Source organism: Chelonia mydas, chromosome 8 (genome assembly GCF_015237465.2).
Source record: "Chelonia mydas isolate rCheMyd1 chromosome 8, rCheMyd1.pri.v2, whole genome shotgun sequence".
Taxonomy (NCBI): domain Eukaryota; kingdom Metazoa; phylum Chordata; order Testudines; family Cheloniidae; genus Chelonia; species Chelonia mydas.
The window spans coordinates 85,499,236-85,513,339 of record NC_057854.1 but is presented as its reverse complement, the minus strand read 5'-3'; the positions used below and the strand labels follow the sequence as shown (position 1 = coordinate 85,513,339).

General features: G+C 50.0%; 1 protein-coding gene across 2 annotated transcripts in view; it reads right to left on the bottom strand.

Moving 5' to 3' along the window:
• LRRC40 (leucine rich repeat containing 40) overlaps window positions 1–14,104 on the bottom strand; it is a 40,455-nt gene that overhangs the window by 15,733 nt on the left and 10,618 nt on the right. For both annotated transcript variants that reach the window (XM_027825907.3, XM_043520835.1), the window contains exon 9: window positions 92–137. In XM_027825907.3, coding sequence (XP_027681708.2) covers window positions 92–137 — 46 coding nt within the window. The remainder of the gene's footprint in view (window positions 1–91; window positions 138–14,104) is intronic.

Genomic DNA, 14,104 nt, shown 5'->3' with positions numbered 1-14,104 from the left:
CAACTGTTCTAAGTTCTAATGCATTTGAAGCCACAACAGTTTAAAAAAAAAAGTCTCTTCTTTCAACATATATTGCAAAGTAATCCTGTACCTTGGATTTTGCTTCTCAGATACTTCAGGAGCTCTTGGGTGCCTTTCTAAAAATGCAGACAAAAAACATGAAGATAAAAGCACCTGTGAATCAGTATTTCTGTAGTTTTATTAGAAACAATGAATGAAAAGAGCCAGTATTGTAGGAAAAGCTCATAGCACTGCATGTTATTAAGGTTGCCTGACACTTCTCACTATAAGATCATGTTTTCAGTTGATTATCAACGTTGACAAAAACTTTAACCATTTGGGCTGAAGATTTCCATGTCTGGTATCTGCCTCACGCTAATTTGGGGCGGGGGGGGGGGAGAATGTCAGTAGTTAGGATATAGATATTCAGGCCTGTCGGTAAAGGCCTGTACTCGAAGAATTTAGGTGTATTCTTATCACTTGGCTAGTTAGAGGTATAAAAGAAAGAATCAAAATCACTGTCTGCCAGTGTAAGGTCCTTCTCTTACTATGACAGTCTGAGGCCCTGTTCTTAGATTAAGGCCTTTGGCTAAGCAACAGAGGCAACCATAAGCTGGGAAGTGAACGGTCACATCCTCACATTCCAAACTAGTCACATTGAAATAAGGTGCTATTGGGCTGTTAGGAATACAATCCTGTCCTGATAGTGCCTATCATCTCCAGAGAAAGGGAAGTGCCTAGAAAATGTAAAAGGAAACTTAGTTTGATAGCATCTGTCTGGCAAGAACTCACTTATCAATAGCTGGGATGTGAAATCCTCACTTCTGTATTGTTTTGTCATTATAGTTCCCACTTTGCTATTAGAAAAGGAGTACTTGTGGCACCTTAGAGACTAACCAATTTATTTGAGCATAAGCTTATGTTCAAATAAATTGGTTAGTCTCTAAGGTGCCACAAGTACTCCTTTTCTTTTTGCGAATACAGACTAACACGGCTGTTACTCTGAAACCTGTCACTTTGCTATTGTTTGTCTGCATAATCTCTGTCTGGTTCTGTGAGCGTTCCTGTCTGCTGTATAATTAATTTTGCTGGGTTTAAACTAATTAAGGTGGTGGGATATAATTGGTTACATAATCATGTTACAATATGTTAGGATTGGTTAGTTAAATTTCAGGAAAATGATTGGTTAAGGTATAGCAAAGCAGAACTCAAGTTTTACTATATAGTCTGCAGTCAATCAGGAAGTGAGTGAGTGGGTGGGGGAGATGGGAACAGGGAATGGGGGTAAGGAAATTGGAATCATGTTTTGCTAAAGGGGAAAATGGGAACAGGGAATGGGAGTGGGGAAATTGGAATCATGTTTGGCTAAGGGCAGGAATGGGAACAGGGACACAGGTGTAAGGCTCTGTGGTGTCAGAGCTGGGAAGGAGGATACTAAGGAAGGAAACTGGAATCATGCTTGCTGGAAGTTCACCCCAATAAACATCGAATTGTTTGCACCTTTGGACTTCGGGTATTGTTGCTCTCTGTTTATGCAAGAAGAACCAGGGAAGTAAGTGGGTGAAGGAATAAGCCCCCTAATATCAGTCATTTCCAAGAATGAAGTCTGACAAAACAATGTGGTTTTCTCTATGTTAAAAAAATTACGGTGACCTTTTCTTTAAAAAGCTCTAATGCCTTCATGCTTTGGAGCAAAGACTTGAAATTTGGCAGAGGGTTGGCCGTTGGCTGTTCCTGTGAACATCCACCCAGATTTGGCTAAAATGTAACAAGCCCTTGAAAAAATCTCAGTTCACACTAGCTCAGTAGAGAGTTCCTCATAGAGTGATCAGTTCAGTTTTCTGTACACTCTTCCCCACAAAGTGACTGGGCATGCTTCCTCCTGCCCCAGGATATAGGGGTGAAGCCAGATTTTTCCTGTAATTGCCACCCGTGGCTGCTGCAGGGTTAGGAAATGTAGCCGGTATCTGAGGTGCTCTCAGTGATCTCCCTGCTGACACCCAGATAGCATGGAGGAGGGAACCTAACTGGAATGCAGAGGGGACAAGAGCTGGACTAGCGGGAGGGAAAGGATGGGTCAAGGAGCCTAATGAGATTGGGAATGGAGAGGAGGGGAAGAGAGAAACTGTGACTGGAAGTTGGGGGAGGATGGAGACTGGATGAGAGTCCAAGCGGGAAGAGAAGCTGGGACTGGCTGAGCAAGAAGAGTGGGACTGGGAGCCAGATGGGAGAATAGAGCTGGTTGAGCAAGGAGACCGGGGTTGGGAGCTGGTGATGGAGGAGACTGAGACTGAAAGGTGCTGAGGAACAAAATGGGCCCCAGAATGCTGGAGTGTATACCACTGAGATCTGCAGAGGAGCTGGAGTGAGACTGGGATAAGAAATTAGTGGGGGGAATGGAGACGTTTGACAAGGAGCTGGGCTATGGGGAGAGCACGGGGACTGGCTGGGGGAAAAAAATGGGAAAAGGAACAGAGATAGGAGACTGGGACAAGGAGCCAGGCAGGGGTGGGGTGGGAGCCTGAGATGGAATGAAGAACCTAGAGTGAGAGACTGGGAACTGGTAACAGATTAGACAGATCAAACAAGGAGCTAGGTGGAACTGGTTGGGCCAGGAGACAGAGGACAAGATGTTGGGCTGGGGTGGAAACAAGAGAGACTAGGAATGGAGGAGGTGGAACTGGGACTCAAACAGGCAATTTGGAGTGGGAGACTAAGACTGGCTAGGCACAGAGACTGAGATGAGAAGGTTGAGGAATGGAGACTGAGACTATGTAGGGAAGAAGAATGGGGCTGGGACAAGGAGCCAGGGATGGGGAAGAGACAGGGCAGAAGGATCTGCGACCACTACAGAACACTCTCCTCCAGAACCTGGTGAAGAATGCAAGTTTTCTGAGTCTCACCATTCCTCCGCTCTCAGCGAATATATGTCAAACCCACAGGTAAAGTGTGTCTGTCATCCTCTATGAGGACAGCACTCCAGGTGGACCCCTTACTATTGTCGTCATTTACTCTGTTAGCTCCAGCGGCAGAGGTCTGTGTGGAGAACCTAATGGTTCCAACCCCACTGATGAACCATGTGGATTTCAATATAATAGCAAATGAGGGAATTTCTGATTTTTCAATTTTCTTTTTAAAAACATAGGAAATTACACAAAAAATACATTAAAAGAACATTATTAAGGTTCCTAAGTTAAGCACCCAAAAGTTAGGAAGTGCCAGAATTAATGTTGTCTGTGAAACCTAAATTTGCCCCCCCTTATGACTGCACTATGATACAGTCTTTAGTTCCATGTTCACCTACCATTTTTCCCACAGGACCCTGCCTCATTTGTTGCAGAAACTGGAAGTACTGCAGAAGCTGAAGTACTACTTGTAGTACTGGACCATAAAGGTTTAGGCCCACTCATAATTAAAGGCCTGCCCCCTCAATTAAGGAGGATGAACCACTAAGCCTAGGCCACAGTTGATTTCTGGGGACAACAAATGACCTCACTTCCACTCCTGTTTTTCCAAAGGTTAAAAAAAAATCAGAGATCCAGAGGGGGATACCGAGCAGAGAACCCGACAGCACCCGCTGTTCCTCAAGGGAGTCCAGGGAGTCAATGGACTCTACTCAGAGGCATGATTGAAGAAGGGAACAGAAACAGGCCCCACAGCTTCCTCCTCCTGGTACGATGGGTGGCCACCTTGGCCAACACCAGGAGGTTGACAAAGTGGTCCTGCAATTTTGTGGGGCCACAGATGGGGTGTGCAAAAATCAAGAGGTGAGGAGAGAAGCACAGCCAGAACCTTAGTAAGTGGTTTTGGAGGAGTCGGAAGAGGGGCTGTAACTTGATGCACCCCATGTGGATGTGTGCCCTGAAAGTTGTGTAATGAACGAGGCAGAGAATTACAGAAAGAAAATGGATGGCCTCGTGGTTAAGGCAGATGAACGCTGTTCTGGGGAACTGGATTCTATGCCTGCCTCTGGCACAGAGCTTCTATATGATGCTAGGGAAGTCATTTAAACCAAACTTTTCATATGTGGTTACTGATTGTGTTCCTCGTTTACTGGTGCCTAACTTAATATCCTGGGGTCTGATTTACAGAAGTGCTGAATCACACAAAACTGCAGCTGAAGTCAATGCGAGTTCTGCTCTGAACATACAAAGTGGTATATAATGCTAAGTGCTCTGAAAAATCAGGTTCTAGCTGTCTCAAATTGGGCAGCCAAAATTAAGGGATACTTCTGACCTTAATTTCTCAGTTTCCGATCTGTAAAATGGGGATAATACCATACCCTCGCTTCACAGAGGTATTGTAAACAGTAATTCTGAAGCACTCAGATACTATAGTGATAAGCACCTGTGATGGGGTATTCAAATCCTGTACCAGTAAGGAGGAATTAAGAACTAACTCTGGCCCTGGGCAACCCTACCCTACCACACCTGCAAAGCATGTAGGGCTTGGAGGAGGAGCTCAAAAGGAGAACAGATCAGCTCTGTAGGAGGGAAGACAACGGAGTAAAGTGACCTTCACATGCAGCTCCTGGAAAGAAGCACTGCAGGTGATCCAGCTGCCTGAGCTTTCTGGCTGTGGTGACTTTGCCAAACCCAAAGAGAAAGGACATGCAGAAGGTCTGAGACGTTACCTCTGATTTCAGTTTTTAGTGACTATGTACTGGGAAAGGGGGGGACTAGCAGGAAGTGATCCAGGGAAGCAGCAGTATAGCATTTTGGGTGCATAATTTAGCTGCCTACTATTGCACCTGGAATTGGAACCCTAGGAGAGGGCAGGTGCCTGTTCTTCATATGGGGGAATTTGGACAAGAGAAGGCCTTGAAGTCAAAGAAGAGTCAAGACCCTGAAACCTCGACTCAGGTGAGTTCTGGAGCCCTTCGCCTGACTATAGGTCTGTCTATTGCTCGATTCTTTATATATCCCAAAAAGGGCAGACATAAATATGTGACCTGGATGGAGGGCTGAGTCACAAGAGGGGGCAGACCATTGCAGGGCTGGAGCAGTTATCTGCAGGGTATGCCCAGAAAGAGGAGCGCCTGCTACACCTGCACCCGGCCACAACGAGTCAATTCCTTCACAGTGCCACAGAAAAACCCACGAGAAAATTAATAATTCTGTATTCAGAGTAGGGTTTGAATAGTATGTAGGCCAAAAACTGAAGAATGAGGAGAAAAACTATTGAATAGCTTCTCATTAATTTATCATCATCCATCCTGTGCACTGAATGAAGTAGGAATTCCATGGAAAAAGACAGGATATAATAATGTAACTAAAGACTCTACCATAATGCATACACATGGCAGGAGACAACATGAATTAAGGTTCTTCTTCAAGTGATTGTTCATGTCCATTCCAAGCAGGCATGTGCACACCATGTGCACGCCAGCCGGAAGATTTTTCCCCTAGCAGCGTTCGTAGGGTTGGCCTGTGCGCCCCCTGGAGTGGTGCCTTCACGGTGCTGAATATCGGGCCCCGCCAACCCCCCACCCTCTCAGTTCCTTCTTACCGCCCGTGACGGCTAGCTGGAACTTTGCTCGCTCTTACAGCAAGCACCTTAGCAGTGTCTTTCTTCTTACTGTACATAGTTCAATAGTTATTCTCTATAGTTATACCTTTTCATATAGTTAGTAGTGGTTTGTTAGATAGTTCGTTTCCCCTTCGGGGGTATGTCCAGGTCTCCGGGGTTTAAACTCTATGAGTCCTATGGAAAGTTTATGCCCAAGAGTGATCCTCACTCGTCTTGCCTGCGATGCCTTAGTGAGACTCACCAAAAGGACAAGTGCCATATTTGCAAGGACAGAGAGCAGAGACTAAAACTGCTCATGGAGGCAGCTCTAAGACCGCAATCCAACTCGGGACCCAACAACCAGCACCGAGCACGTCCTCTTTGGTGTGCAGCGCTCCAGCGCCAACGGCGCGCGAAACAGGCCCGACTAAGGACTCTAAAGCCCACTGGCACAGCCACTATTCGGGCCGTAGGGCGTTGGCCTCAGTTCGGCACCGTTCTCCATCTCCGGTGCCGGTAAAGAAGAAGAGGCTGGTGAGGGACTGATCACCCCCCTTGAAACCTAAGGGGCCGTCGCTGTCCGCGAGTGGCTCGGCACAGACCGCCTCGCTTCCGCCCAGGGTTTCGTCGACTCCTGCGCCGGCCAGGGTCCAGTTGAGTCCGAACCCTCCTCGGTCCCCGGACCATCTGATGGACATACAACCACCATCAACGCCGGAGGAGTTCAAGGCAGCAACAGACCTGATGCGCCTCCCAGTGCCGTCCTCCCCACAAAGGAGGGACAAATCTCCGGCGACCGCACGCCCACTGTTCCACTCCAGGGGAAAGCCAACCACGATGGCCTGTCGGTGTCCATCCCCGGCACTGCCTACACAGACGCAGGAAGCGCACTGCTCCCTGGAAGCGAGTCGTTGTTCGTTGGCGACACAGGGGACTGTTCCTTTGTGGTCTTCTTATTCGGAGACCTCGGAGTCGGAGGTGGACTCAGCTCAATCTAGCAGATCACAGAGCAGAAGGTCCAGGTCCCGGTGCAGTCACCAACCATACCCAGCACCGTGGCAGCAACAGTGGCAACTCAATGGCCCTTCTGGACACCCAGGACGTACCATCAGAGCCAGGGTCAAGTCCATGGTCCGCGCTCCAGAACGGTGTTGGTGTCCTCGGTGTCGTTCGTGCCACAGTCAGCGCCGGCACCACCTGTGACGACGGTGCCCTCGGGCGGAGTGGCCCCGCCGACTCACATGGTTTCGGCATCGATACCTCAGCCAGCTCCGGCACTGGCTCTCCAGGTGAGGGCACCTGTGGAAGCCTCAGCTCCATCCCTACCGACCCAAATGGTCTCGGTCCCACTGGATTATCTGCCCCGGCACTGGCTGCGGCGCAGAGTTCTTCATCGGTACTGGCTCCACAGCCCAAGTACCACATGCTGAGGGACCCCCGGGGGGGGGCCGAAGGCAGTGAACTGGGCCCACCTCCTGTTCTCTCTTCCTCGTCCTCACCCGATGAAGCGGTTGCGGGGACTTCGACGGCCCCAGCTTTGGAGACGGGCCGCCCAAAGCCTGGGGATTCAGGCAGAGGAGGTGGAAGCGGATTTATACCCTGTCATAGACATCCTGGCTCCCTCCGGCCCATCCAGGGTTGCATTGCCATTTATCTAGTCGATAACCGAAACATCTAAGAACTTGTGGCAAACTCCTGCTTCTCTGGCACCTACAGCCAAGAAATCCGAGCGCCGCTACTCTGTTCCCTCTAGAGGGTATGAACATCTTTACACCCACCCTCCTCCGGACTCTTTGGTGGTCTAAGCGGCCAATCAGAGAGAACATCAAGGGTTTCAAGGATCCACCCCTAAAAACAGGGATGCCAAGAAACTGGACCTGTTTGGTTGGAAGGTCTACTCGACAGGAGGCCTGCAACTTCGTATAGACAACCAGCAGGCCATAATAAGCCGCTACGGGCATAGCACCTGCTCGTCTATGGCTAAGTTTACAGAACTTCTGCCCCAGGAAGCTCGAGGGGAGTTCTCTGCGCTCGTGGAGGGGAAACTGGTCTCCCAAGCGTCTTCGCAAGCGGCCTTGGACGCGGCCTCCCACACTTTGGCCACAGGGGTAGTTACAAGGAGAGGCTCCTGGCTACAGGTCTCTGGTCTTCCCCACAAGGTCCAGCAGACCATTCAAGACCTTCCCTTAGAGGGTGTAGCTCTCTTCTCAGAGAAGATGGATAAGAGACTTCACAGCTTGAAGGACTCAAGGGCTACCCTTTGTTTGCTGGGGCTTCACACGTCTGCTACCCAGCGCAGACATTTTCGGCCTCAACCTGTCCCTCGTCCTTATCAACCCCAAAACCACCAGGACGCTCCACGTAGGCGGAACAGGAGCACTCGGAGGAGGCAACGCCCTCCCTCTGGACAAAGCTCGGGCCAGCCCAGGTCCCCACCAAGCTCTAGACCACACTTCTGAGGGTATGGTCGAGGATGGCTTGCCAGTACGACCTTTGGATCCTTCCCATCTTACTTTCTCGTCCCGTCTATCCCCCTTCTACAGTCCCTGGTCTCGAATTACTTCAGACCAATGGGTGCTCCGCACGGTAGAGAGGGGATATTCCATCCAATTCTGTACCCTCCTGCCCCCCGCAACCCCCTTCCCTGTCCCTCTTCAGGGACCCCTCTCACGAGCAACTTCTAATTCAAGAGGTTCAGTCCCTCCTCTCGGAAGGGGCAGTGGAGGAGGTTCCTCAGGAGCTAAGGGGCAAGGGTTTCTACTCCTGGTATTTCCTCATACTGAAGGCCAAGAGGGGGCCTCAGACCCATACTGGACCTGCGACAGCTCAACAAATATGTAAAGAAACTCAAGTTTTGCATGGCCTCACTAACCTCCATTATCCCCTCACTGGATCCAGGAGACTGGTACATCACCCTCGACTTGAAGGACGCGTATTTTCATATCGCAATAGTCCCACACCTCAGACGCTACCTCAGGTTCGTGGTGAACAGAGACCACTACCAGTTTGCCGTCCTCCCGTTCAGACTGTTGACTGCCCCCCAAGTATTCACAAAATGCATGGCAGTCGTGCAGCGTTCCTGCACAAGCGCCAGATACAGGTCTTTCCATACCTCGACGACTGGCTGATCAAAGGTCGCTCAAGAGCCCAGGTGGAGGCTCAGGTAGAGTTTATAAGGAGGACCTTCCTCGACTTAGGTCTCCTCCTGAACGAGGAGAAATCTACTCTATCCCTGGTGCAGAGATTAGAGTTCATAGGCGCAGTCCTGGACTCTACCCAAGCCAGGGCGTACCTCCCGGAGGCCAGGTTTCACTCACTTCAGGACATCACACAGAGCCTCAGACGGTTCCCCACGACGTCAGCAAGAAACTGTCTAAAGCTGCTGGGACACATGGCCTCCTGCACATACGTGGTGCACCATGCCAGGTTCAGGCTGTGCCCACTCCAGTCTTGGCTGGCGTCGGTGTACCAACCAGCCAGAGATGCGTTGGACAGACTCGTAACCCTGCCCCGCCTGGTACTGGACTCTCTCCTATGGTGGCTAGACCCTCGAATGGTTTGCGCAGGGGTGCCTTTTGCCAGCCCTCAGCCCTCGCTCACCTTGGTGTCAGATGCCTTGGATCTGGGTTGGAGGGCTCACCTAGGGGACCCCAAGGCCTCTGGTGGACCTCACTCTTCACATAGAATCATAGGATATCAGGGTTGGAAGGGACCTCAGGAGGTCATCTAGTCCAACCCCCTGCTCAAAGCAGGACCAATCCCCAATTAAATCATCTCAGCCAGCGCTTTGTCAAGCCTGACCTTAAAAACTTCTAAGGAAGGAGATTCCACCACCTCCCTAGCTAACGCATTCCAGTGTTTCACCACCCCCCTAGTGAAAAAGTTTTTCCTAATATCCAACCTAAATCTCCCCCACTGCAACTTGAGACCATTACTCCTTGTTCTGTCATCAGCTACCACTGAGAACAGTCTAGAGCCATCCTCTTTGGAACCCCCTTTCAGGTAGTTGAAAGCAGCTATCAAATCCCCCCTCATTCTTCTCTTCCGTAGACTAAACAATCCCAGTTCCCTCAGCCTCTCCTCATAACTCATGTGTTCCAGTCCCCTAATCATTTTTGTTGCCCTCCACTGGACTCTTTCCAATTTTTCCACATCCTTCTTGTAGTGTGGGGCCCAAAACTGGACACAGTACTCCAGATGAGGCCTCACCAATGTCGAATAGAGGGGAACGATCATGTCCCTCGATCTGCTGGCAATGCCCCTACACATACATCCCAAAATGCCATTGGCCTTCTTGGAAACAAGGGCACACTGTTGACTCATATCCAGCTTCTCATCCACTGTAACCCTTAGGTCCTTTTCTGCAGAACTGCTGCCGAGCCATTAGGTCCCTAGTCTCTAGTGGTGCATTGGATTCTTCCGTCCTAAGTGCAGGACTCTGCACTTGTCCTTGTTGAACCTCATCAGACTTCTTTTGGCCCAATCCTCCAATTTCTCTAGGTCCCTCTGTATCCTATCCCTACCCTCCAGCGTATCTACCTCTCCTCCCAGTTTAGTGTCACCTGCAAACTTGCTGAGGGTGCAATCCACACCATCCTCCAGATCATTTATGAAGATATTGAACAAAACCGGCCCCAGGACCGACCCTTGGGGCACTCCACTTGATACCGGCTGCCAACTAGACATGGAGCCATTGATCACTACCCGTTGAGCCCGACAATCTAGCCAGCTTTCTATCCACCTTATAGTCCATTCATCCAGCCCATACTTCTTTAACTTGCTGGCAAGAATACTGTGGGAGACAGTGTCAAAAGCTTTGCTAAAGTCAAGGAACAACACGTCCATTGCTTTTCCCTCATCCACAGAGCCAGTTATCTCATCATAGAAGGCAATTAGATTAGTCAGGCACGACTTGCCCTTGGTGAATCCATGCTGACTGTTCCTGATCACTTTCCTCTCCTCTAAGTGCTTCAGAATTGATTCCTTGAGGACCTGCTCCATGATTTTTCCAGGGACTGAGGTGAGGCTGACTGGCTTGTAGTTCCCAGGATCCTCCTCCTTCCCTTTTTTAAAGATGGGCACTACATTAGCCTTTTTCCAGTCGTCCGGGACTTCCCCTGATCGCCATGAGTTTTCAAAGATAATGGCCAATGGCTCTGCAATCACATCCCCCAACTCCTTTAGCACTCTCGGATGCAACGCATCCGGCCCCATGGACTTGTGCACGTCCAGCTTTTCTAAATAGTCCCGAACCACTTCTTTCTCCACAGAGGGCTGGTCACCTCCTCCCCACATGCTGTGCTGCCCAAAGCAGTAGTCTGGGAGCTGACCTTGTTCGTGAAGACAGAGGCAAAAAAAGCATTGAGTACATTAGCTTTTTCCACATCCTCTGTCACTAGGTTGCCTCCCTCATTCAGTAAGGGGCCCACACTTTCCTTGACTTTCTTCTTGTTGCTAACATACCTGAAGAAACCCTTCTTGTTACTCTTAACATCTCTTGCTAGCTGAGACTCCAGGTATGATTTGACCTTCCTGATATCACTCCAGCATGCCCGAGCAATATTTTTATACTCATCCCTGGTCATTTGTCCAATCTTCCACTTCTCGTAAGCTTCTTTTTTGTATTTAAGATCAGCAAGGATTTCACTGTTAAGCCAAGCTGGTCGCCTGCCATATTTACTATTCTTTCTACACATCAGGATGGTTTGTCCCTGTAACCTCAATAAGGATTCTTTAAAATACAGCCAGCTCTCCTGGACTGCTTTCCCCCTCATGTTATTCTCCCAGGGGATCCTGCCCATCAGTTCCCTGAGGGAGTCAAAGTCTGCTTTTCTGAAGTCCAGGGTCCGTATTCCGGTGCTTTCCTTTCTTCCTTGTGTCAGGATCCTGAACTCGACCATCTCATGGTCACTGCCTCCCAGGTTCCCATCCACTTTAGCTTCCCCTACTAATTCTTCCCAGTTTGTGAGCATCAGGTCAAGAAGAGCTCTGCCCCTAGTTGGTTCCTCCAGCACTTGCACCAGGAAGTTGTCCCCTACACTTTCCAAAAACTTCCTGGATTGTCTGTGCACTGCTGTATTGCTCTCCCAGCAGATATCAGGATGATTGAAGTCTCCCATGAGAACCCGGGCGTGCGATCTAGTAACTTCTGCAAGTTGCCGGAAGAAAGCCTTGTCCACCTCATCCCCCGGTCCGGTGGTCTATAGTAGACTCCCACCATGACATCACCCTTGTTGCTCATACTTCTAAACTTAATCCAGAGAGTCTCAGGTTTTTCTGCAGTTTCTTACTTGAGCTCTGAGCAGTCATACTGATCTCTTACATACATTGCAACTCCCCCACTTTTTCTGCCCTGCCTGTCCTTCCTGAACATCCATGACAGTACTCCAGTCATGTGAGTTATCCCACCAAGTCTCTGTTATTCTAATCACATCAAAATTCCTTGACTGTGCCAGGACTTCCAGTTCTCCCTGCTTGTTTCCCAGGCTTCGTGCATTTGTGTATAGGCACTTGAGATAACCCGCTGATCGCCCCTCTTTCTCAGTATGAGGCAGGAGCCCTCTCCTCTCACGCACTCCTGCTCGTGCTTCCTCCTGGTATCCCACTTCCCTACTTATCTCAGGGCTTTGGTCTGAGGGCAGTGCGTCTGGCATGCTTTCAAAACACACATAATGGGCAGATGTGTTTCAATCCTCACGGACAACACCTCATCAATGTCAAAGATCTGAGGGCAGTGCGTCTGGTATGCTATGCTTTCAAAACACATAATGGGCAGATGTGTTTCAATCCTCACAGACAACACCTCAGCAATGTTTTAGATCAACAAACAGGAGGGTGCTTGCTCCTCTCCCCTGTGCCGAGAAGCCCTTGCGCTGTGGAACTTCTGCATAGAGCACTCGATCCACCTGCAGGCTTCATACCTCCCAGGGGTGCGAAACACGCTGGCGGACAACCTCAGCCGGACCTTCAGTGGCCACGAGTGGTCCCTTCAGCCAGACATGGTGAGCTCAATCTTCCGGTTCTGGGGCTCTCCCCAGATAGACCTGTTCGCCACTCCGGGCAACAGGAAATGTCAGACATTCTGTTCTCTTGGGAGCCATGGCTCAGGGTCCATTGGGGACACCTTCCTTCTCTCATGGGAGGGCTGCCTGCTATATGCTTTCCCACCCATTCCCCTAGCCCACAGGGTGCTCCTCAAGATCTGCAGGGAGCTGGCCCGAGTCATACTAATAGCGTCAGCAATGGTTCACCTCGCTTCTGGAAATGTCCATAGTGGCCCCACTCACCATACCGCTGGTCCCCGACCTGATCACGCAGGACCAGGGCCGACTCCGGCACCCGAATCTGGAGTCGCTCCACCTTATGGCCTGGATGCTCCATGGCTAAGTGCCACAGAGCTGTCTTGTTCGGATCAGGTCAGACAAGTCCTCCTGGGTAGTAAAAGCCCTCCACCAGGGCTACTTACCTGGCCAAGTGGAAAAGGTTTTCCATCTGGGTGGAGCAACATAGTCAGTCACCGCTCCTCACCTCCATACCGTTTATAGTGGACTACCTCCTTCACCTAAAGCATCAAGACTTGTCCTGGTCATCAATAAGGGTCCACTTTTTGGCCGCTATCTCCACCTTCCATCCGGGCTCAGATGGTCTCTCAGTCTTTGCAAACCCTATGGTCAGTCGTTTTCTCAAGGGTTTGGACAGGCTCTTCCCACACAAGCGTCAGCCTGTCCCTGCCTTGGACCTCAATTTAGTCCTCTCCAGGCTTACAGGCCTGCCATTTGAACCTCTGGCCACCTGCTCCCTGTTATATCTTTCATTCAAGGTCACGTTCCTCATGGCAATTTACCTCGACTCAACGGGTTTCTGAGCTCAGGGCCTTCACGTCTGAGCCCCCTTACACAGTTTTTCATAAGAATAAGCTCCAGCTCAGGCCTCATCCGGTTTTTCTCCCGAAGGTCGTCTCCCATTTTCACATGACCCAGGACATCTTCCTCCCAGTGTTTTATCCCAAGCCACACTCCTCCGATAGGGAGCGTAGGCTGCACTCACTGGACGTGCGTAGGGCCTTAGCCTTCTACATAGAGAGAATTAAGTTGTTCCGGAAGTCCGTCCAACTCTTTGTAGCCATGGCGGACAGAATGAAGGGCCTCGCGGTATCCTCTCAACGTACATCGTCATGGATAACGTCCTGCATTAGGGAGTGCTATACCCTGGGAAAGGAGCCCACTCCACAGATAACCGCTCACTCTACCAGGGCCCAGGCCTCCTCTGCGGCGTTCCTGGCACAAGTCCCTATTCAGGAAATTTGCAGGGCAGCCATGTGGTCCTCGATACATACATTTACATTGCACTATGCACAACTGTCCAGGGATGATGTGGTTTTTGGACGAGCCGCGCTCTTTTCTGTGGATAACTCTGACCCCACCTCCTGAGCTCTAGCTTGTGAATCGCCTGCTTGGAATGGACAATCACTCGAAGAAAAAACGGTTACTCACTTTCTCGTAACTGTTCTTCGAGATGTGTTGTTCATGTCCATTCCAATACCCACCCTCCTACCTCTCTGTCGGAATAGTCGGCAAGAAGGAACTGAGGGGGTGTG